Below are 26,202 nucleotides of genomic sequence, written 5' to 3' on the forward strand. Positions count from 1 at the left end.
ATGAAGACTGTGAAAGGCTTCTGCGTCCTCTTCATGCTGCATCTGTGCTTCTTCGACTCTGGAAGGGCTGGGAAAGTACTTGTATGGCCCATGGATTTTAGCCATTGGATTAATTTAAAAGTTATTCTGGAAGAACTCCATCTTCGTGGGCATGAAATAACCATCCTGGTACCTACACCAAATCTTCTGATGGATCATACCAAGGTTCCCTTTAATGTAGAGATCCTTCAACTTTCAATAACTAAAGAAACTCTCATGGAAGAGCTAAATACTGTTCTCTATATAGTTACTTTTGACCTACCGGAACTTTCATGGTGGGACATACCAGTAAAACTGACAGAAATGAGCAAACGTATGTCAAGAACAGTGAAAAGAATTTGTGACAGTGCTATCACAAATAAGGAGTTACTCAGCAGGCTACAGGCAGCTAAGTTTGATATCTGCATCGCTGATCCTTTAAGCTTTTGTGGGGAGTTGTTGGCTGAGCTTCTCAATATTCCATTTGTATACTCTTTACGGTTTTCTTATGGGAGTTTCATTGAGAGACTGTGTGGTGGGCTTCCCATCCCTTCTTCTTACGTTCCTGGCAGCACATTAGGACTGACAGACCACATGACTTTTGTACAGAGGCTGGAGAATTGGTTATTTTACGCAATGAGTGATGTGATGTATTTATATTTTACGCTCCCGGAATGGGATGAGTACTATAGCAAGGTTTTAGGTAAGAGAAATCTGAATGTAATAAGGATTCTTCTTTCATATGCAAAATGTAAATATTTATCTGAATGTATAAAAGCTTTAAAAAGGTATTCTTAATTGAAGATGCAAGCCACTGTGGATCTTGGAGTAGCTAAACTGTGGCTAAACCGTGGCTAAGCTGTGTGAAGTGAAAAAAAATGATTCTTTTGTTTGTTTTAGATGAATAACTACTTACAACATATCAGAGAAGGAATATGCTTTATGCTTGTACAGAAATCCTACTTGCTGCTGCTAATTTTTGGGGGGTCTGGAAAACCTACATCTAACAGTGTGCTTGATTTTCAAAACCTTGGACTATTTCTCTCTTGTTTACTTCTTCTTTTATACATCCTGTTTTCTTTCTGATTAACATATTATTTCTTAGCCTTTCTGTTTGCATCCTATCTAGGCTTAGTTGCTTGGTTGCAGGGCTTGTCATGTGGTGAGCACAAACCTAGAAAATAAATATATGTACCTTGGTTTCATCTGCTTTTGTCTCCCAAAGAGGAAAAAATTGGAAGATTTTTCTCTGAAGGGCCATGTACTCAGATTCTTTAATTTATCTCACAATTTCGTTGTCCTTGTTCTATTCAGAAATGCACTAGAGGTCAACTAGTGAGCTTGCACCCTGAACACATTTCCCTCTACTTCAGTAAGTCTGTTTACCCCTTCTTCTTTCCTTTAACATGATTGATTTTTATTTTAAAAAGTGTTCATATATTGTCTTAAGAATTATTTGCCTATGATATTAATTATCTTTGATGAAGCAGTACCTGGCTTATATTATTTAGGGTTTTTTTGAGATATAATTGACATATAACATTATATTAATTTCAGGCGCACAGCATAGTGATTTGATATTTGTGTATATTGTGAAATGATCACCACAACAGTCTAGTTAACATCCATCACCACACATAGTTATTACTTATTTTTTCTTGAGATGAAACCTTTTAAGATCGACTGTCTTAGCAACCTTCAAATATACAATGTAGTAATAAATATAGTCACCATGTTGTACATTATATCCCCAGGACTTACTTATTTTATGACTGAAAGGTTGTACCTTTTGAACACCTTCATCTATTATGCTCACCCTCCAACCCCCATATCTGACAACCATCAATCTATTCTCTGTATCTATAAGTTTGTTTTTGTTTTTTAGATTTTTTTTAGATTCCACATATACGTGATATCATGCAGTATTTGTCTTTTTCTGTCTGACTTACTGCATTTACCATAAAACCCTCAAGGTTCATCCATACTGAGGCAAATGGCCGGATTTCCTTTTTTCTCATGGCTGAATGATATTCCATTGTATGTATAACCACCTTTTCTTTATCCATTCATCCATCGTTGTATACTTAGGTTGTTTCCTTGCCTTGGCTATTATAAATAATGCTACAATAAACATGGGAGTGCAGAGATTTTTGGGGGATAGTGATTTCCTTTTCTTCGGATAAATACCCAGAAATGGAATTGCAGGATCATATGGTAATTCTAGTTTTAATTATTTGAGAAACTTCCATACTGTTTTCCGTTGTGGTCACTCCAATTTACATTTCCACCAACAGTGCACAAGGGTTTCTTTTTCTCCACGTTCTTGCCATCATTTGTCATCTCTTGTTTTTTGATGATAGCCACCCTAACAGGTGTGAGGTGATATCTCACGGTGGTTTTGATTTGCTTTTCCCTGATGATTAGTAATGTTGAGCATCTTTTCATGTATGTGTCAGTCATTTGAATATCTTCTTTGGATAAATATCTCTTCAGGACTTTTGCTCATTTTTTAGTTGGATTATTTGGTTTTTTGCTGTTGAGTTGTATGAGTTTCTCATATATTTTGGATATTAAGCCCTTATCAGATATATAGTTTGCAAATATTTTCTCCCATTTCATAGGTTGTTTTTCCTTTTGTTGATCATTTCTTTTGCTGTGCACAAGCTTTTTAGTTTGTTATAGTCCCTCTTGTTTATTTTTAATTTTGTTGCATATGCTTTGAGCATCATATCCCAAAAATTATTGTCAAGACCAACATAAAGATGATTTTTCCCTATGTTTTCTTCTAGGAGTCTTACAGTTTTAGGTCTTCCATTTAAGTCTTTAATGTATTTTGAGTCAATTTTTGTGATTGGAGTAAGATTGGGCTCTAGATTCATTCTTTTGCCTGTGAATATCCAATTTTCAGAGCACTGTTTACTGAAGAGACTATGTTTTTTCCAGTGAGTATTCTTGATTCCCTTGTGAGTTATTAGTTCACTATCTATGCATGGATTCATTTGGGTGCTCTTGATTCTGTTCAATTGGTCTATGTGTCTGGTTTTATGCCAGTCCCACATGGTTTTGATTACCATAGCTTTATAATACTGTTTGAAATCAGGAAGTGTGATTCCTCCAACTTTGTTCTTCTTTATTAGGATTACTTTGGTTATTTGATGTCTTTCGTGGTTCCATATGCCTTTTAGGATGGTTTTCCTTGTTACTAATTTTAACAGAAGTATCTCTAATAACTTATCATTGCTGAAGTTTTAGTTTATTCCAAAAAAGAATTAAAATTTTCCTTTATAATTGTGACCTCTTATTTTATAAAGCAGATCTTTTTTCCTTTCTTCTGGTATGTGTTTTAAATTTTCTCTGAGAAATTATTCCCTCACCCACTAGCAAAAAATATGACTGCTTCTAACGAAGTATGCGGCCCAGGAATATGCCATGGGTTCAAGGAGGCCTATGACCTAATCAAGGCCAACACATTGCATTGAGACTTTTCTGGTTGTTCTGTGACAGAAGCAAGTGCTTATTTCTTCTAGACTTGACCCTAAAAAAAAATGTGGGCAGAGACTGCCGCACCTATCACTTATCTGTGGTCAGAGTTCAAGAAGCAAAAGGCAAAACTGAGAAAAGATAACGTAGAATCTCATCCTGGAGACACTTTCTGAGTCATGGATTAGGCAATGTCTGATCTACTGCTGGATTTAAATGATTTATTTACTTCTGGTTTCAGCAGTTTGATACTCAGTTTTGGAACCTCTTACATAGTGAAGCATTAATGACAGGATATGACTCTGTCTCTGATTCTTTCCTAACTCTTGGAACCCTAGAATATTCTTTTGGGGAATATATCAGTAATCAGAGAAAGAAGAATGAAGCCTTGATAAATAGAAGGATAACGTTTCATGACTCTCCTAAATTTAAAAATGCTATTATCTATAGATTCCCATTTGGTTATTCAGAATTTAGGATCTTCATTTTATAATGAATTCTAAGTATATTTTTCAAATTTTAAATAATGTAACTCTTATAGAATTATTAAGTGAATCATGCCATACATACATTCAAATCATCAAAGAAGAAATCAATAAGATGGCAAATCTGGTTCAAAAAATATTTTGAGGAACTATTTATAATCATTTGGGGAAAAATAGTGAATATTAAGATAATATTACTAGGTTAGACACAAAACTTGTTAATGTCCTATAGGCAACAAAATCATAATTTGCTGGGTGATCATTTTTACCAGATGGAAATATACAATTTAACATTTAATGTCACTGTATCTGGACTCAAAATTCCATAGTAAATCAATAATAAATAACAAGGTAAAATGTAGGCATTTTCTCCTAAAGAATTAACTAATTCTTCATTCACTGTTCAACAATGCCCCAGTATTGTCTCAAAAAGAAATGCTACAGTTTCATTTGATTTCCAAATTTGGAACATTTTCTCATAGTCTCTTTATCTATATCCATTAATTTTTACTCTTTTCGTACTATATTTTTTCTATTTCAGTAAGATGTATTAAGCACAGTAGATTATTTTCAAAGTAGACATTTAACAAGAAAAAGATATTATCTTATTATGAAAGAGAGCAAATTAAACAAATGACTCTTCAATACTACTCCTAGGTATATATCCAACATAAATGAAAAAATATGTTCACACCAATATATACATGAATATACATTTTTATAGCCAAAAATGGAAACCCAAAAGTTCGTCAACTGATGAATGGATAAGCAAAATGAAGTCTATCCATACAAAGAAATATTATTCAGCAATAAAATGTATGAATTACAGAGAGATATTAGAATATGAACGAACCTTGAAAATAGTATGAGAAGTAAATAAGGTAGCACATAAGGCTACATAATGTATGATTTAATTTATATGAAATGAAATAAGATTATTCTGCAATAGGCAAATAGAAACAGAAAGTAGAATATGGGTTGTCAGGGGCTGGGGACAGCGGGAAATGAGGAATGACTGCCAATGGATATGGGATTTCTTCTGCGGATAATGATAGTGTTCTAAAATTAAATAGTGGTGATGGTTGCACAACTTCATGAATATACTAAAAACTACTCAGTTGCGTATTTAAAAGGAAGACTTGTATGATATATAAGTTGTATCTCAATAAAACTGTCATAAAAAGGGTGAGCAGGTGAAGCATCATGCAAAGAGAATAAGATTATACCCATGGCCGACACCAATAAGGCACCAAAATGAGATAAGTACTAAATATAAAACTGGATTTTGAATACCATTGTTGTTACCAGACTCAAACTCATAAAGTATTGATATTTGCCTGTGATCTCTTATACAGATATATTGCTCTGGTCAGTTCAAAATCACTCATATATTCTGATCAAAACTTTAGAGCACTCAGAACATCAAGGAGAATATTCAAAAAGCCAAATGGTGTGAAACCATATAGTAGTTACAATTTCCTCATCTCAGTAATACTGCATATATATTTCAAAAGGACATCAAATTTCTGGGTAAGCTTCCTTATACTACAATAACTGAATAAAATTTAGAATGAAGCTCTGGCTCCAAACTAGGGGAAAACATTTAATCCAGAGTCACTAGTTTGAGTTCTTATTCTGTTAATGATTAATGGCTACCACTTCAGTTGAAAAGTACCCGTTTGTACTGTTTGCCAAGTAAATGATAGCAAATATTTTGCCACTAGAGTATTATGCAGTACTATGTCTTCACCAAAGAGGACAAAGTTTTGTGAAATAGGAACTTTCATTTTGTATAGCAAAGGAGATAATCACTTTCAAAAATATATTAAAAGATTTCCATTTCTGGTAGGATGTAATTAATTGTGGCAGCACACTCAAAAACACTAGAAAAAGATGGATGAATTGCAAAAGTCATTTTTCGAAGATATCAAAAGGCTATTGGAGCAACAAAGTTGAGATAATTTGGAATTCCAGAAGAGGAGACACTTGACCATAGTAAACTAGGATCACTGCCTGAGTTTCTTATTCCTACTGGGAGCATTTGCCAATTCTGAGCATGGCCTAGGGCTCAGGCTTAGCTCAAGCAGAAAGACTCCATCGCCAGCAGGCTTTTGGCCGGGTTCTAGATGTATATCTTAGTTTGGTTATTCATAATCTCACTATTGTATACTCTTGGTGGGGGGAGGCCCATTGATTTCACATGGGTTACACATGCTCAATATAGGTTCCTCACCGATTTTTCTTAGGAAATTGGATGGTAAAACATTTTCTACTTAATGTACCAGTTTGATTTTCCTCTATCATTTTTATTCAGGAAAACCTACCACATTATGTGAGACTATGGGGAAAGCTGAAATGTGGTTGATTCGAACTTCCTGGGATTTTGAATTTCCTTACCCTTATTTACCTAATTTTGAATTTGTTGGAGGACTACACTGCAAGCCTGCAAAGCCCCTACCTAAGGTAATTAAATGTCCTTATTTTTGCTTGTTCGAGTATTTGTCTTTTGGAATGATTTTTGGTTTATTATTTATAATATTTGACCCTCAAACTGAAAACATGGACACAGGGATTAATAGACATTATCCTCTTAGACTATGATACTGCCATAGTTATCTTATAACATTATCATGGCAATTTTTAGTGGTGTTCGTCAAGTATGCCAGATATTTGATAGGAATGAAATTCCTAGCCCTGGGTTTAGTGGAACCATGAAGTTCTCTCTGGGCAATGACTATGAGTTAAGTGTCATCGATCACTTCCAGGGCCAACACCTAATTGTCAGGTCCAGATACTCCAGAATTCTCTTTTCCCTTCTTATGTCAACAGGCTGTGTTCCAAATATTGGCTACTCTGTCAACCTGAGGTCTGGATTAAATAATATGTGTACCAACTGCAGCTCAATAGACGGATGTAGGGCATGAGAAAGAAATAAAGTTGATTTTTAAGCCATTGAGATTTCATAGTTGCATATTATTTAGCATCACCTTGTCTTAGAAATGGACAATCGTGAGGAAATTCTAATAATTTGAGAATAGATTGAACAAAGATATGATGGTCTATCCAAAAAATCTGGCAGAAGTGCGGTAATGTTGAGCTGTTCGGTTTGAATACAGAAGAGAAATCAGATTGGAGAAATAATCAGGGGATAATTTTTGAAAAAACAAATGTACAATACTACATATTCTTTACTTCAATTTGAAGGTCAGTGAAGGATCAATGCGTAATTTTAAGCAGTAATGTGATACAGCTTATCCTTACGTAAATCTTGGCTGTTGAATTTTTTGGAATGGAGCAAGATTTAAGGCAGAAAAATGAGCTAAGATACAGTTGCAATAGTTCCTTCAAGAGATTATAGAGATCTAAACTACAATATAATAGTGATTTTGTGTATAATTGCAGAGATTTAAGAAGTATTTACAAAGAAATTCAACAGGATTTGGTGATTGGCTGGAGGTAGAGGTTAAAGGAGCGAGTTCAAGAACGTATTGTTGGCTTCTTGTTTGCCTGTATGTCTTTCCTTTATTTGTTGCTTTATGTGGGCAATTTAGTAAAGAATATTGGCATTTACTAAGGTGAGGAACTAAAGAGGAACAGTTGTGAGGGAAAATGATGTGTTCATATTTGAGCATGCTGAATTTGATGTGCCTATGCAATGTTTAGTAGACAGCTGCTGAATACAGTGTCTTAATTTCAGAGGACAGGTCTATGTAGTGTTTGTGATTTTTTAATAGACTTTTTTCTAGATCCATTTACATTCACAGCAAAATTGAACAGAAAGTGCAGAGAGTTTCCACCTATCTCTTGCTCCCCTCCCACACACGGATTCTCTCACCATCAATATCCCACGTCAGTGTGGCACATTTGTTACAATTAATGGACCATCATTTACACATCAATATCAACCAAAGTCCATAGTTTACATTAAGGTTAACTCTGTGTTGTATACTCTAGGTTTTGATAAATGTAAAATGGCATGTATCTACACTGACAGTATCATACAGAATAGTTTCACCGATGGAAAAACACCCGTGCTCCACTTAAACATTCCTCCCTGCCCCTAAATCCCTGGAAATCATTGAAAAAAATAAAAATCATTGATTTTTTTCTACTGCCTCTGTACTTTTGCCTTTTTCACAAGCAGTGGTTTTAAATTAAGGAAGTCCAGGAATAAAAAGACGTGATTTTGTATTGGCTAAGTCACCCTGTGTAAAAACAGAACTTGGCATGGAGCAGAGGACAATGAGCCAGATGCCAAAGCCTTCTGTGAACAGAGGTCTTCCTGAAAGTGTGACGGTTGACATAGTGAGCATGGGTAGTTGATAGCACAGATGAAACACATAAGGATGAAGATGTTTTTGGAAGAAAGGGAAATGGCTGGAAATGCAGTCAGAAGAGGGGAGGACACAGATCAAGCCTCTGTCTGGATCCTGATTCAGATGTGGTAAAATAAGTAGAGTGTACCCAAAAGATTGTAGGGCAAGATCTAAGTCTCAGGTAAGATCAGAAAGTATATGAAACACTCATTAAAGAGGCTGGAAATACTTGGGAATTTTTAAATCATGTAATATAAAATTTTAATTTATCTTGTTATATGAATACATTAATTTAATTTTGACAAGTTAAATAATCCTGGGTATCCATTATATATTGTTCTAAACCATTCCTTCCGCTCAGAAAATAGTCACATAGATGTTCTGAGCCTTCATTACATTATTTCATACTTTTGGATAAAAGATCTACTGTAAAGATTCAATTATAAAAACATAGAAGTCATCTGTTGGGATAGTGTGAGACTTACTTCTATACATATTTGCTATATCTTAATAATTCAAACATATTCAGAACCCTCCTACTGCCTTATTATTGTTCCAGTAACACACACATATATGTGTCCATAATATATATTTGTGTGTATTCATGTATTTATTCATTTTACCAACAGTGTGGCACTAAGGATTTATCTGATGTTTTCTGAGTGATCTTTAAGAATATCTAGAAAGGGTCAGATCTTTAAAGTAGTTCCAGTGGAATCTTATTTCCCCTGTCTCCTCCCACCAGAACACAGTAAGGCCTTGGGGACACTACAGAAGCGCACTCACAGTCTGTGGATTCAAATAATGCACATGCTCTCAAGCTCATGAAAAAATGGATTCCTAAATCTATGACGGCAGTAAAGCTTCTTTAATACAGGAAGTATTTTCATAACGTTTTATTTTTTGAATAATTCATGTTAAATTTTGGTAACAGAATATTTCTGGATTTTCAATAATATTCCTAATTATAAAAGCAGATTAAGGACACTAAATCTACATGTTACATACAAATACAAGCACCAATAAGAATGTGCACAATAACCCATAGTGAGGGTGAAAAGTAAAGTAATCATGAAGTTTGAGGCTCTCATAGACAGAAACAGGCCGGCAGAACCTGGTAAAACTTGAATCTTTCCAGAAACAATAACCGTATTTGTGTGCTGTTTTTGAGTTAGTGTACATACAATGGCGTATTATAAATAAGTGGAAGCCCTTTTGTTAACTACATTCATGCCTTAACTTCTGTGTAGTAAATTAGTCTGCATCATTTGGATAGACTCAATTGTACATAGCTTTTTCTTTGCTTGAGTCAAAACCTTATCAGTAATCAGGCAGCTATCCCTAAGTAATGAGATCGGTTTAAACATGAAAAGAAGAAAACAGTATCCAAGCACCGTCTCTAGGACAGGTTCTTTTCTTCTTAAACTTTTGACCCCATCTCCAGAAGTAGAGAAAGATCCCCACTCACCCATGTCTTGGTGTTCTCATCACACTGAGTTAAATAATCTCCTAGTAAATGTGACCAAATCAGTGTTCTGAAGTAAGACTCAAACAGATTTTCATCTCTTCCTTCTAAGGAAGACATAGAAAAAGGTTGAGAAGAGGAGGGAAAAATTTCCCTCCCACTACAACATAATAAAAAAGGTCATTTTGATTTTGAACGCTAAAACATATGTTTGTGGAATTATGGAACTTATGTTTTGTTTTTGTTTGCTTTGCTTGAACCTCAGGTCCACAGAATGCGTTCATTATGTTCTCAACTCATGCATTCTGTAATCAGCCCACACCAGATATTTCTTTTGATTAATTTTCTTACATATTTTTCTTTTTCCTCTTCTCTTCCATTACCCCACAACCAGTAGACATCTAGTCAAGCACACATAATATTTATCCTTTCATTCCAATTTCTACAGATAACTGTGGATCGTTGAACAATATATAGTATTGGTTTGAGTTTACTTCAGTCATGATGTTATGCTGTAATTCATATTTTCTTTCTTTTATTACTCTATGGTTTTTTAATATGTCTCCAAGTTTCTATTTGTAAATATATTTCATTTATTCTGACTGTTGCAGAGAATTTTGGTGTATATATTTACCACATTTTATTTATTTGTTTATTTATTTGTTACCCATAAGGGACAATTATATGTCTCCATCTCTATCCTACAGCAAAGACTATTGTGAAGAAAAATTTCATCACGTGTTCCTTTACGGACATGTACATATATTTGGGATAACATACACATTAGTGGGGTCATAGGGTCAAGGGGCACATACATACTTAATTTCACTGTTCATTTAATTTCACTGAATATCTGTACAAGTGTATAGTTTCATCAGGAGTGCTTGAGTGGTCCCAACTTCCACATCATATCTAGTCCTTGATAGTATTCTATTTTCTAATATTTGTCAGTTACACAGAGGTAAAGTGGTTTCACATTATTGAATTTTATTGGTAATCTCAATTAATAGCAATGTTCAGCAACTTTTCAGAAACTTACCAGTTATTTTGATTTTCTCTCTGTTAAAATCATATACTTGGTACATTTTTCTCTTGGATAATATATTGGTCTTTTTTTTGCCAAGTGATACAAATTCTTTCCATAATCTAGAATATCTAGGTATTAATCCCTGTTTTAGTCATTGCAAGTATCTTCCTCTATGAATTCATATTTCTGTTAATGTTACCTTGGATTTCCTTTTTTAAACATAAAGTACTAAATTAAGTGTAATCATAACCATCTTTTTATCTTTTTCATAGTGCTACCTAATGGTAAATCATCTACTCCATATGCATTTTTCTCACTGATCGTCTCAGTGACTTGTGATATCACATTTATATATAGCAGGCTTTTACATACTCATGGTCTTTTTTCTGATCTCACTACTTCATTCTATTGTTCATTTTGTCTGTTAGGAGGTTAGTAGCACTCATTTTGTATTATGTATTATAATCTGGTTTAAAAAGTGCCCAGTATTTCCTTTTCTTTTTCAGAGTTCATTAATTATTTATAAAAAGGTATATTATATAAACTTAAGAATATTTGCCAGTTTCTCAAGAAAATTATGCCTTAATTGAAAATTAATTTGAAAAGATTGAAAGGTTTACATATTAAGTCAATCCATCTAGAACCATAGTGTGATGGCTAGTTTTAAGTGTCAACTTGCCTGGGACAGGTAATCAGATATTTAGTCAAACATTTTATGGATGTTTCTGCAAGGGTGTTTTTGGAGGAGATTAGCATTTAAATAGTGGACTTTGAGTAAAGCAACTTGCTTTACACTGTGTGGGTGAGCTCCACTCAATTTGTTGAGGGCCGGAATAGAACAAAAGTCTGACCTCTCCCAGAAAATAGAAGTCTTCTAGCAGAAGGCCTTCAGACTTGAGCTACATTGGCTCTTCTTTGGATCTCCAGCCTGATGGCCGACCCTACAGATTTTGGATTTGCCTGGCTCCATAATCACCTGAGCGAATTCCTTAAAACAAATCTCTCTCAGATAGATAGATAGATAGATAGACAGATAGATAGATAGATAGATAGATATAGACAGATATACACACATCCTACTGGTTCTATTTCTCTGGAGAACACTGAGTAATGCACACCATAAAGCTCTATCTATTAGGGTTTTCTTTTATGGCATTTACTAGAATTTGAAACTTTTTTCAATAAAAGTGTATGTATCTGTACTCTTAAACAGCTTATATTTTTAATTACTACAGTGAATGATGACTTATTTTAAACTTTCAGGATGGTTATTGCTATTGTGAAAAAATATTATTGACTTTTGTGTAGTGATTATAAATCTGACCAACTATTATTTATAATAGTTTGCATATTGGTTATTTTGGTTTCCCTAATATTGTCATGTACATATGTACAAAATTTATGTCTTCCCCTTTCAATCTTCACATATTTTTTCTCTTGTCTTATTTGTTTGGCTTAGTTTGTTTACTACTTAAATATAAGGTGAAAATATTTCTTTTTACTTCAATATGATTAAATATTTTTATTTTGAATGCAAAGCCATACATTTCCATAATATTATCGTTCTCTCCAGAGTTTGCATTATAGATATTTTTGCGTTACTTATTTGGCCAGTAAATTATATGGTTACTTCATTCCTAAATGTGTTTGTGGAAGCTTAGATAAAATGCAATAGAATCAAAATAAAAGAAAATTTAATTTAAAAAAAAGAAAGAAACTAAATATACAATTAACATGTTATTATGCTGACTGATTCAGCATAAAAGTTAATGATGATCTTCTCAGTCTCCAGGGATAAATATGAAGTGAAGTAGTGGAGCTATTTATCTTAAAGTAGGAGTCAAGTGTTCTTCGTCTGGAGTATTGTGGAGAGGATGTTGGAAGGCAGTAGAGAGTGTTGAATATGGTCATTGGCTTTAGAATCAACAAGCTTAACTTACAAATTTGGCTCTGCCTCCTACTGCTGTGTAGCCTTGAACAAAGTGCTTAACCTCTCTGAGACAGCTTTCTCATCTGCAAATATATACATATCTCTTAATATCACCATATATTTAAATTAAATGATACATGAAAGAACTGAAAACATGGCAGAAGATAACAGTAAATAATTTGTGAACACAAATGCGCACACACACACACACACACACCTGAAAAATGTTTAGAACATGCTGGATGGAAACCTTCAATTTAAACTATTTTTAACTGGCTAATAACCAGTGATTTTAGATAATGCTTCGTACTCTAAAATTGTTAACATATGAAAAGGCAGAATTGCTTTAATATCAGACAAATTGAGACAGGTTTGTGACTATTGTATTCTTAGAAGTCTAGACTGTCATATTACAAAGGCTGTTTTCTTTACAGGAGTTAGAAGAGTTTGTCCAGAGCTCTGGAGAAGATGGAGTTGTGGTATTTACTCTGGGGTCAATGGTCCAAAACCTCACAGAAGAAAAGTCTAACATGATTGCATCAGCCCTTGCCCAGATTCCACAGAAGGTCAGATAATCTTATTTTTTGAGGAGTAGCTATTTTAAAATCCATGAAGGTCTCCTTAAAAGTGTACTTCACAAATGTAGGAAAAACTATTGGTATTGTTAGCATCCATTTAACTGAGCTTTAAAGAAAAAGTATTAAATGCTAGAAGAGGGTGGCTAAAAACATTTGACTGCTATCCTGCTTTAAAAGTAGCATTACTAATAGGAAAACACATTGTAATGTTTTTTTAAAATAATGGACTAAAACTAAATCATTGACTAATCTTAAAACATCTGTCAGCTTTATGGCTAGGTTTCCAGGCTTACGTGTAATCTATCTTGTAATCTAGACTTGTTTAGTTGTTCTAGTTTGTTTTTTAATTCTGAAACATACATACAAAGTACATCTAACATGACAAATAATAAAGGAAAAGATATTCAAAAACGTTGCCTCAATTCACAAGGTTCCTGAGGACTATATTTCCTTCTGATTAATGGTTTTGGACCAAGCCCTGATTGAGACTACAACTGACAGCTTAGATTTTTGAAGTACTTTCAAATAATGATTCTTCTATTTAAACAATTAAAATTTTTAGGGCCGGCCCCGTGGCTTGGTGGTTAAGTGCGCGCGCTCCGATGCTGGTGGCCCGGGTTTGGATCCCGGGCGCGCACCGAGGCACCACTTCTCCGTCCATCCTGAGGCCGAGTCCCACATACAACAACTAGAAGGATGTGCAACTATGACATACAACTATCTACTGGGGCTTTGGGGGGAAAAATAAATAAATAAAATCTTTAAAAAAAAAAAAATTTTTAGTAATATAGTAAAAGATTTGTGCAGTTCACTCTATGATCTTCCTACACAATATGATTTTTTTAATTAACATCATTCTAGATTATAACTAAGTAATGTTGTTCTTATATTACTGGGCATAGTTTTCCTTGTTAGCTTTACTTAAAATAGACAAATAAATGTCTTTTTAAGTTTCAAATAATCATAAGTATACTTGTATTTATAACCAAATTTCTGTCAAAAGCTGTTTGTGGTTGCAGTACTCATTTTAATACTTAATCTTAAAAGGATCTTCATCAAAATATTGAATTTTCTGTTGCATTAAAGTACAATGCTTAGGGGCAACATAAGGTCAAGTAAGAAGCACCAAGGATCTGTCTCTTAAAGTAAACAACAATTATACAGGCAGCAACTGTTGGAAGTAACTGTATTGGAACACTGAAGTCTATCTGAGCACTTGCAACTTCCAGGGGAAAATGTGGCTGGTAAACAGTTATTAACTAAAACTGGTCAATTTCAGCCTTTTGCATAGCAGCAGCTTCAAATTCTCCATGACCCAGCCCCATGGCAGGGAAATGCCTGTATTTCTGGTATGATTTGGTGGAACCAGGGTTGGCAATAAGGACCATATCTTCCAAATATTGGGGGTTCTGTATTCTGTTTAATAATTGCCACTTTTAATCAATGAGGTGGAGGCATGGAAGTTGGCCACTGTTGTTTCACACTTCACTAGCCACAGTTCTTTCAAACCCCACTGGGTGAAGCAGCTTTCAGTAGCTTTAAAGGAACTATTTTTTTTCTTTTTTCCTTTTTTCTTCATTTGGGACCCAGATGTTAAAGTAATAGGCCATTCTGACACAACGGCACATATGGTGGAATTTAGAAAATGGTTTGAATGTCTACAGAGGGACATAGCTCAGAAAAGTTCAGAGAAGATGTAAGTCTTTCACCTCATGCTGATTCCTGGCCAAGAGACACTCATCAACAATCAAAATAAAAAGACAAATCAAACCATACAGAAAGTGGAGAATCTGATTTCCAGAGTTAATACGTTATAAGAATCTAATGTCCAGGTCTCTGCATAAGTCTCAAGGCATACAAAGACATATGAAAGTATCGCTCACTCAAAGGACCAAAATAAATTGAGAGAAAGTATCCCTGAGGAATCTTAGATGTTGGAATTACTACAGAAAAACTTTAAAACAATTGTCTTAAAGATGCTCAAAAAACTAAAGGAAGACAATGATAAAGTGAAGACACAATGAGAACAAAATGAAAATATCAATGAAGGGAAAGAAATTTTAAAAAGAACCAAAAGGAAATAAAGAGTTGAAAAGTACAATAACTGAAATGAAAAATTCATCTCAGGGATTGAAAAGCAGATATGAGCAGGCAGAAAAATGAACTGGCAAAATTGAAGAAAGGATGATTGAAATTATTGAGTCAGAGGAATAGACAGGAAAATAGATGGAGAAAAGTGAACAAAGTCTAAGAGACTTGTGAGACACCATCAAGTGAATGATCACACACATTTGGGAGTCCCAGAAAAACAGAAATAGCCAAAAATAATATTGAAAGAATAAGGACTGAAAACATGCCAAATTTAATGTAAGACATGAATTGAAAAATCCAAGAAGATTAACAAACTTCAAGTAGGATAAACTCAGGAACCCACACCAAAACCTATTATAATGAAGCTGTTGAAAGGCAAAGACAATGAGATAATCTTGAAAGCAGCAAGAGAGAAGCAACTCATCACGTAAATGATCTTCTATAAGATTATGAGCCAACCTTAGAGGCCAGAAGACAGAGGGTTGATAGTCTCAAAATGCTGAAAGAAAAAACTGTCAACCGAGAATGCTGTATCAGGCAAAATGTTCTTCAAAAGTGAAGTAGAAATTAAGACATTCCCAGATAAACAAAAGTTGGGAGAGATCATTACCACTAGACTTTTCCTGCAAGAAATGCAAAAGAGTGTCTTGCAGGCTGAAATGAAAGGCTGCTAGGCAGTAACACAAAACCATCTGAAGAACTAAAGATCTGCAGTAAAGGCAATTACAAAGGCAATTATAATATCTAGTATTATCAAACTTACGGATCTAACTCCACTTTTATAGTTTCTCAGTGATAGAAAAGAAAAATGCATAAAAAACAATTATTAATCTATGTCGTTAGGAACACAATGTATAAATATGTAATTTGTGACATCATTAACAGAAAGGGGTTGGAGGTATAAAGGAGTAGAGTTTTGGTATGCTATTGAAGGTAATCACCAAAAGGTCAAAGAATAAATCACAGAGATATTTTACAAACACTTTAAAATTAATGAAAACACAGCAAACCAAAACTTATGAGCTAGAGTGAAAGCAGTTCTCACAGGGAAATTGATAGCTGTAAATGCCTGTATTGAAAAGAAGAAAGATCTAAAATCAGTAACCTAATTTTTAATAATAAAGACTAGAGAAAATATAATTAAAACAGAGAATAGAAAACAATAGAGAAAAATTAATGAAACCAAAAGTTGATTTTTTGAACATCAACAAAATTATGAAAACTTTAACTACAGTGGCAAAGAGAAAAAAAAGATGGAAATAACTAAAATCAGAAATGAACATGAGGAGAACAGTACTGACTTTATTGAGAGAAAAGGGATCTAAGGAGGATATAATGAATAATTGTGCTGCAACAGATTAGACAAAACTTAGAAGAAATAGATAAATTCCTTGAGACACACAAGTTGTTTAAACTGACTAAAGAAGAAATAGGACATTTCAACAGACCTATAACAAATTAAGAGATTAAATTAGTAATCAAAAACCTCTCAACAATGAAAAGTCACTGGTAAATTGTATCAAACATTTAAAGAAGAAATAAGAATTAAACAAACACTTTACAAAGTCTTCCAAATATTTGCAAAGGAAGGAACATTTCCTAAATGGTCTGTGAGGCCAGATTTACCCTGATACAGAAGCCAGATGAGGACATGACAAGAAAATAAAATTACCGACCAAGATCTTTTATAAATAGAGATATAAAAATCCTCAACAAAATATTAGCAAATGAAATCCAACAGAATATTGAAAGAGTATTCACCATGATGAAATGGAATTTATCTCAGGAATTCAAGGTGGGTCAACATAAGAAATCAATGTAATACATTACATTAATAGAATGAAGAAAAAAAACCACCATCATTTAAAATTACACACAAAAAAAGAATTTGACAAAATCCAATATTCTTTCATGATAAATACTCTCAGAAAACTATAAATAAAGGGAAAATTGCTAAATATGATAAAGGATATTTTTGGAAAACCCACAGCTATCATCTTACTCAATAGTGGAAACTGAAAGCATTCCCCCAAAGACACGAACAACACAAGGATGTCTGCTTTTACTGCTGCTATTTGACATTGTACCAGAAGTACTAGCCTAGGATATAACACAAGAAAAACAAATAAAAAGCATCCAAATTGGAATGGAAAATGTAAAACTATTTCTATTTGCAGATGACATTATCTTATATATACAAAATCTCCAAGAATACACAAAAAGCTGGTAGAACAAATAATAAAATTTAGTAAATTTGCAGGATGTGAGATCCACACACAAAAATCAGTTGTGTTTATGTAAACCATCAATGAACAATCTGAACATTAAATTAAGAAAATTCCATTTACAAGAACAACTAAATGAATTAAATGCTTAAGAATAAATCTAACAGAGGAGATGAAATATTTTTATCCTGAAAACTACAAAACATTATTACTGTGAGAAATTATAGACGAACTAAATAATTGGAAAGTCATCCCATATTCATGGATAGGAAGACTTAATGTAGTTAAGATATCAACAATATCCAGAAGAATCTAAAGACTCAATGCAATGTCTATCAAAGTTCCAGCAGCTTTTTTTGTAGAAATGGAAAATCCAATCTTCAACTTCATATGGAAGTGCAAGAGCCACAAATAGACAAAACAATCTTGAAAAAGAAAAAAGTTAGGGGATTCATATTCTCCAGCTTTGAAAATTTTGATAAACCTACAGTAAATTAAACTGTGTGGTACTGGCAGAAGAACAGACATAAAAAAATAGGGGAATGGAAGACAGAGTCAGAAGTTAACCCTCACATGTATTGTCAATTGATTATCAACAATGTTTAAGACCATTCAATGGAGAAAGGTCAGTCTCTTCAACAAACTGTGTTGGTAAAATCTTGATAGCCACATGCAAAAGAATGAAGTAGTACCGTTACCTTACATTATATACAAAAATTAACTCAAAATGGGTCAAAGACTTAAACTTAAAAGGTAAAACTATGAAATTTTCAGAAGAAAATACTGGAGAAAAATCTTTCTTATGTTAGATTTGGCCATGATTTCATAGATAATGACACCGAAGCACAGACAACAAAAGAAAAAATAGATAAATTGGACTTCATCAAATGAAGAACTTTTGTGCCTTGAAAGATACTATATTAAGAAAGAAAAATACAATGTCTACAAATATGGAAAGATGTTTGCAAGCCATATATCTAATAAGGGATTAATGTCCACAATACGTAAAGAACACCTATAACTCAAGAGCAACAACAAAAACCCGATTCAAAAATGGGAAAGGGCTTGAATAGACACTTCTCCCAAGAAGATATACAAATGGCCAATAAGAACATAAAAAGATACTCAACATCATTAATCATTATGGAAATGTAAGTCAAAAGCACAATGAGATACTATTCCACACTCATTATGATGCTCATTATCAAAAAATGGAAAACAACAAGTGTTGGTAGGATTTCGAGAAATTGGAATTTTTGTGCACTGCGGGTAGGAGTGAAAAATATTGTAGCCTCTGTGGAAACAGTTTTGTGATTCCCCAAAAAATTAAAAATAGAACTACTGCATGACCCAATATCTCCTATCTTAGCCACGTATCAAAGAAAATTGATGCAGGAACTTGAACAGATTTTGTACACAATAGCCAAATGAATGTACACAAAAATGTAATATGGACACACAACAGAATATTAATCAGTCTTAAAAAGGAAGGAAATTCTAATACATTGCACATGATGAAACTTGAGGACACAATGTGAAGTGAAATAAACCACTAAGAACAAGACGAATACTATAGGATTTCACTTATATGAGGTAACGAGAGTAGTCAAATTCATAGAGACCAAAAGTAGAATAGAGGTTACCAAGGACTGGGGAGTAGGGGAATAGGGAGTTATTGTTTAATGATAGAGAGTTTGTGTTTGGGATGATGAAACATTTGAGGTGTACATAGCAGTGATGGTTACACAACATTGTGGATATGTTTACTGCCACCGAATTTGTTTACTTACAATAGATTAAAATAATAAATATCATTATGTATAGATAACTATAGTAAAAAAAAGACGATGCTTGCTTCTACGTTACTGCCAAGTATGTTTCAAAAGTTTAAAACACTAAAAATTCTTGAAATGAATGTGGGTAACATCTCTCCCCTTTGCTTCTGAACACTCCAATTAAAAATTCCTTTTACCAGAATGGCTTAGTAACACCAATATGTAATTATTTCATATATAGATTATCTTTTTTTTTTAATCTACTAAGTGAGAATTATCCTGATGATGACAGCCATTCTGTTAGGAATATTGTAAGCATTGAAAACATAGTTGTAGATTCAATGCTTTAAAAACACACATTACTTAACCGCTTAGGGCCTCAGTTTGCTCATCTGTTACATGGAGGCTTTGACCTAGATTAATTCTACATAACAGTCTCGTGTGATTCTGAAAATCTTCTAATAAAGTAAAGGCATTTATCTTAACAGGTTCTGTGGAGATACAAAGGAAATAAACCAGACACCTTAGGACCCAATACACGGCTATATGAATGGATTCCGCAGAATGATCTTCTTGGTAAGACCAAAGAAAAGCAAAACTAAAGAAAGTTGAATAAGGGATAATCTGAATGATTACTCAATCAAAAGCAAATGCAACAAATTTGTATACCAAATAAGCCAAAAAATCCCTTAATGTTTTCTTCACATTTTTTCTGGAGCTTGTTAAAGAAAAAACTTTTCATGACAGTTGTTAAAGACTAAAAGACACACTTTATTCAAGATCATCATGAGAAGTATAGGGCCTACTGCAATGGACTTTTGTAGTGAGGCAGAAAGACTGGACACAAGTCTGAATAAAAGAAAAAGTAGGGATTTTTCTGGGGCTGACCCAGTTGTGTAGTGGTTAAGTTCATGCACTCTGCTTGAGTGGCCTGGGGTTCGTGGGTTTGGATCCCGGGAGCAGATGTACATACCACTCATCAAGCCATGCTGTGGTGGCATCCCACATACAAAATAGAATAAGATTGCTGCAGATGTTAGCTCAGAGCTAATCATCCTCACCAAAAAAAAAAAAAAAAAAAAAAAAAAAAAGGACAGATTTTATAGCCACGGAGCAGAGTGGGGTACGGGTGGGGTCACTGGATGGAAAATTACTAAGAGGAAATCTCAGGGGCTAGAGGAGACTCTGCCTAAACTGACCTATTCAGATTTTTGCTGAAGGCAGGTCAGGGTGATCAGGTGTCATCTGGGGGATGGTGAAGGATGAGGAAACTGATCAGATATAGAGTGTGATCAGATATTGAAGCTGGAAGAGTCTAGCTAAACTGACTTACTAGGATTCTTGCTAAAATTAGACAGTGCAGAGACAAAGACAGAAGCCCAAAAGTCAAAGCCTAGTTGAGAAGAAATTTCAGAGGAGTCTGACTAGAGTTTGGTCAAGGAGAGAATCTTTGTCAAGCTCTAACATTAATATGGAATTTATAAAACTCCCATTGATGATACAATCTTTCCCTCTTCAGAATCAGAGTTAACATACCTTTAGATCAGGCTCTCATTAACTCTGGCCTAAAATATTGCAGCACCTCTTGATTCTCTGTATCCATTTTCTCCCACTTCACTTTTCTTCTCTGCTATAAATACTTGAAAATACAAATCTGATAATTCTATTTATCATTTCTAATATAATAAATGGCTCCTTATTACAATAAAATCAAGTGAAAAATCCCATTTTCTTAAACAGAGTACTTCATGAACTTGCCCTAGTCTATCTTTCTACCCTGCTATGCCAATATTCTCCCAGTGAAACCCTGAACATCCTACCTTCCCTTCCCCATCCACACAAGAGTTTTGTTTCTTCAATCCTTCCCTTCTTTTTTATTAGTGTATTCCTTACCCCAACAACTTGTCCACCTGGAAACTGCTCTCCATCGTTTCATCTCCACACATATCTTCTTAGAGATTTGTGGAATGAGTTAATTGCTGGAATAACTAATTGCTGTTTTCATTAGTATTTATAGGACCTTATATATGGCCTCATGGCACAGAATTGTATAGAAGATGCTACCTAATTGAATCAATGGTTTGTACAGGTGTCCTGATTTTCTGATTCTAAAACTCTCACAGCTTATAATAATCATGTATTTTTTTCCTGTTAGGCCATCCTAAAACCAGAGCTTTTATCACTCACTGTGGAACCAATGGGATCTATGAAGCTATTTACCATGGGGTCCCTGTGGTGGGAATTCCCTTGTTTGGTGATCAGTTTGGTAATCTTGCTCGTATGAAAGCCAAAGGGGCAGCTGTTGAAGTAGACTTGCGTAGAATGACGAGTTCCAATCTGCTTAACGCTTTGAAGGAGGTTATAAACAACCCTGTGTGAGTATAGAGTATGTTTTTTACCCAGAAACATCCAGTATTTTAAAAGAAATAAATTGTTTCATTCAATTTTTAATTGATTACTTTTAAATAATTACCAGCACGTAACTAATATTAAATACAGGTGACTTTTCCTTCTCAAATTCTATGGATGCATTTTGATTCACCTACTGTTAATTTCTAATAGATTGCAACCTAATAGAAAAACTATATTTATTTAAGGAAAATAAGCCATTGTTTGAGACACGTCTTTATTTTTTATTAATAATAATTATTATTTATTTATTAAAATTTGCAGATATTACCATTATAAGAATTTAGGCAATATAACAAAAAAATAGAGAAACAAAAAAATGAAAATAGCTTAACTCTCCTAGTGCAGCTATAACCATTTACCAAGAGAGAAATATTACTTCAGATATTTCCTTTTGCTAATTCATAAAAGAAAAATGAAAAAAATAATTTTATAAAAATTCGATCATGCTACTTCTCAATAAAAATATTCTATATTACTACATTTTAATTTTAAACAAGAGAAAGAAAACAAGGTAAAATTGAGAGGTCCTAATGGTCCCCCAACAAAGATCAATAATTGGAAAGATATCCGTGAACAAAATCAGCTCCAGGAGAGCTCTAGAGTCCACTCAAGAAATTCTAGCAACACAGTGAAACAAGAAAAACTGAGAGCAATCACCCAAGAAGAGAAGGAAGACAGCTTCATTTTGATGGCATCGTTCTTATCCCCAAGATGGCTTGGCATCGCTCAGTGCCAAGAGGGACTGTCCCAGTTAGAAAGAGCTCCTAATCAGGAAAGGAAGAGCAAGCTGAGGGACCAGCTTCTCAAGACTTTTAGGGCACAGAGATAGAAAAAAACAATCTTAAATTTATATGGAGCCACAAAAGACCCCAAATAGCCAAGAACTTCCAAGAAAGAATAAAACTAGAGGCATCAGTCTTCCTGATTTCAATTTATACTACAACACTATAGTAATAAAAAAGGTAATAGTACTGGCAAAAAAAGACACATAGACCAATGAACAGAACTGAGGGCCCAGAAATAAACCCCTGTATATATGGTCAACTAATTTTTACAAGGTAGCCTAGAATACTCAATGGCAGAAGAATATTCTCCTCAATAAATTGTGCTGGGTAAACTGGATATCACATGCAAGAGAATGAAAGCATACCCCTATCTTGCACCACTCACAATCATTAATTAGAAATGAATTAAATACTTAAATGTAAGACCACAAACCATAAAACCCCTAGAAGAAAACATAGAGGAAAAGCTCCATGTTGTGAGTCTTGGCAAAGATTTTTTGGATATGACAACAACAGCACAAAAAACAAAAGCAAAAATCAACAAGTGGGACTACATCAAACATAAAGGCTTCTGTACAGCAAAAGAAATGATCACCAAAAGCAAAGGCAACCTTTGGAATGGGAGAAAATATTTGCCAATTATATATCTCATGAGGGGTTAATATCTAAATATATAAATAACTCATATAACTCAATAGCAAAACAAATAAACAAAAAACAAAATAGATAGAAAAATGAGCAGGAGTACTGAATAGACATTTTTCCAAAGAAGACATATAATTGGCCAAGAGTTACATGAAAGGGGGCTCAATATCTCTAATTGTCAGGAAATGCAAATCAAAACCACAATGAGATTTCAACTTTCTCCTGTTAGAATGGCTTTCATGAAAAGACAAGGTATAAAAAGTTCTGGTGAGGTTGTGGAGAAAGGGAACAAATTCTCACCTTTGCTGAGAATGCAAATTGGTATAGTCATTATGCAAAACAGTATGGAGTTTCCTCAAAAAATTAAAGAGAGAACTAGTATATGATTCAACAATTCCACCTCAGGGTATATATCCAAAGGGAGTGAAACAGGATATGGAAGAGATATTTGCACTCGCATGTTCATTGCAGCATTGCTCACAATAGCCAAGATATGGATATATCCTAAGTGTCTGTCAATGGATGAATGGATAAAGAAGATACGGCATATGTACACAATGGATTATTTTTCAACCGTGAGTAAAAAGGAGATCATGGTATTTGAGACAACATGGATGACCTTAAAGGCATTATGCTCTGTGAAATAAGTCAGAAAGAGAAAGACAAATACTTGATGATATCGCTTATATGTGTAATCTAAAAAGGCAAACTCACAGAAACAGAGAGTTGCCCCTGGTGGTTACCAGAAGCTAGGGTTTCAGGGAGTGAAGAGATATTGGTCAAAGAGTACAAACTAGAGATATAAGATAAGTAAGTTCTAGGGATCTTTGTACAGCATTGTGATTATGGTTAATAATACCGTGTTACATACTTGAAAGTTGCTAATAGAGTAGATGTTCTCACCACAAGAAAGAAATAGTGATTACATGCTGTGTTAAAAGTATTAGCTAACGCTGCAGTGGTAATCACATTGTAATACATATGTGTATCAAATTAACACATTGTATACCTTAAACTTACACATTGTTATATTTCAATTATATCTCAGTAAAGCTGGAAAAAATCCTTTCATTTTGATATTACTTGGTAATACTATTTCATTTCAAATAAAAATAACTGTGATATAAATAAATAAATAAACAAATTCTGAACAATGAATGATAACATTAATTATGTTCTTTAATTTCAAATCAATCAAATAAATATATTCAGGGAAAGAAAGACACTATAGTCAAATTAAAAGAATTTCCAGACTTTGGATAAATATTTCTTTAATAGATACATCACTTACCAAAAATTACATGCATATCCATGAATAAATATTGATGTTAGAGATTAGAATAATTTTTCCTTAAATGTTTACAATTTTGGTCAATATAGATTTAATTCTCACTATAAAGTCATTTCTCAAACTAATGTCCATGTCTCTTAAGACTCCCATCTAATTTTTGTTTGATATATTATCATTATTATTGTTAAGGCGTATAACATACACATCTTGTCAATGACCACAATTTCCAGTATAGTTTAGCCTTAGTTTGGTATTTATATGGATTTAATGATGCCGTTGGTGTTTTACCTCAGTCTTTCTTTTCCTGAGAGGTTTTGGTTTTATTAATTTGTTCTCTCACAAATAGTTTGTTGTGTGTCGTGGAGGTTTTATTTTTGTTGTTTCTTTGTTTTCCTGAGCTATATCCAGAAGTACTCATTCTTTAAATTCTTGCATATTAAGGAAAGCCTGCTTTTTTTTTTTTTTTTTAAAGCAAAGGGCGACAGGGCTTTGTATAATTTTTTTGACTCACAATTCTCTTCTTCAGAAGTTTCCACAGGTTGTTCCACTATTTTCTACAATTTAATGTTCTATAATCTCCACAAGTGATGATTGCACTTTAGTGTAAAAGAAAAAAATCCCTCCTTCACAAATAAGGAAATCCTTCTTCTATGTCAGCCATCCAAAACCATATACCGAAACTCCGGCCTGGTCTTTTGTTCCTTGAATGAAATTAGAAGGGTTAGCAATCTCGCTATTGCCATTGTTTCTTCTCACCACTGGCACTTGCATCCCTCTGTAGCTTGAAGCAAAGATTCCAGGATCTACTCACTCTCAGCCCCTACTTTTCCCCTAGGATCACATTAAGCTTTTTGTTTTGGTGTGAAATGTCAGAGCCATGAAGACCACAGACAGAAACCATTACCTGCTACTGTAGAAGATTAGTTTTTTGTGAACACTAACACTCCAGAGCAAATATGGGGGAAAGTGAGGGGTTTCTTTATCACAGACCTGCCTCTCAATGCTGCTTCCTGTCACTATCTTCTTCCTAAAACCATATGTAGCAAATGAGATCGAAATTCTGTATTCTCAACCTACATAGTCTACATTCCTATTTCTAAATAGGAATGAACCTCTTAAGTGTTGTTTTAAATGTTTCCAACTAGAAAATATATCTCCCCTACCTCCGATTATTACTTAAACTACAAAACATCCAACAAGTTCCAGCTGATAGGCCGCCATATCTAGAAATATCTTATGAGGAAATAAACTGTCATATGCATTCTGTGCTCTTGATGATATCATCTGTGACATATTTATTACATAATTGTATAATATAGTTCTCATAGTATATAACATAATTTTAGAAACACGTTCTTAATGAACTTTTCAAGTTACTGTCTATATATCTAATCTTCAGCTATAAAGAGAATGCTATGAAGTTATCAGGAATTCATCACGATCAGCCTGTGAAGCCCCTGGACCGAGCAGTCTTCTGGATTGAGTTTGTCATGCGCCACAAAGGAGCCAAACACCTGCGGCCAGCCTCCTATGACCTCACCTGGTACCAGTACCGTTCTTTGGATGTGATTGGGTTCCTGCTAGCGTGTGTGGCAGCTATTATGTTTCTGGTCACAAAATGTTGCCTGTTTTGTTGTTGGAAGTTTGGTAACACAGGACAGAAGAAAAAGAGAGAGTAG

General features: G+C 34.0%; 1 protein-coding gene across 1 annotated transcript; it reads left to right on the forward strand.

The window, feature by feature from the left end:
• Positions 1 to 26,202, forward strand: LOC131409659 (UDP-glucuronosyltransferase 2C1-like). Its single transcript, XM_058547204.1, has 6 exons — positions 1 to 721; positions 6,298 to 6,446; positions 13,156 to 13,287; positions 19,879 to 19,966; positions 21,546 to 21,765; positions 25,923 to 26,202. The coding sequence occupies exons 1-6, from the start codon at positions 1 to 3 to the stop codon at positions 26,200 to 26,202; spliced, it is 1,590 nt and encodes a 529-aa protein (XP_058403187.1).

Source organism: Diceros bicornis, chromosome 8 (assembly GCF_020826845.1).
Source record: "Diceros bicornis minor isolate mBicDic1 chromosome 8, mDicBic1.mat.cur, whole genome shotgun sequence".
NCBI classification, from domain to species: domain Eukaryota; kingdom Metazoa; phylum Chordata; class Mammalia; order Perissodactyla; family Rhinocerotidae; genus Diceros; species Diceros bicornis.

What these genes read in the sequence shown, in the direction of transcription:
- LOC131409659 (XM_058547204.1), top strand. Translation starts at nt 1, where the DNA reads ATGAAGACTGTGAAAGGCTTCTGCGTCCTCTTCATGCTGCATCTGTGC. An exon ending in CTGCAAAGCCCCTACCTAAG is followed by an intron (nt 6,447 to 13,155) that starts GTAATTAAATGT and finishes TTTTCTTTACAG; the next exon opens with GAGTTAGAAGAGTTTGTCCA. An exon ending in GAGGTTATAAACAACCCTGT is followed by an intron (nt 21,766 to 25,922) that starts GTGAGTATAGAG and finishes TCTAATCTTCAG; the next exon opens with CTATAAAGAGAATGCTATGA.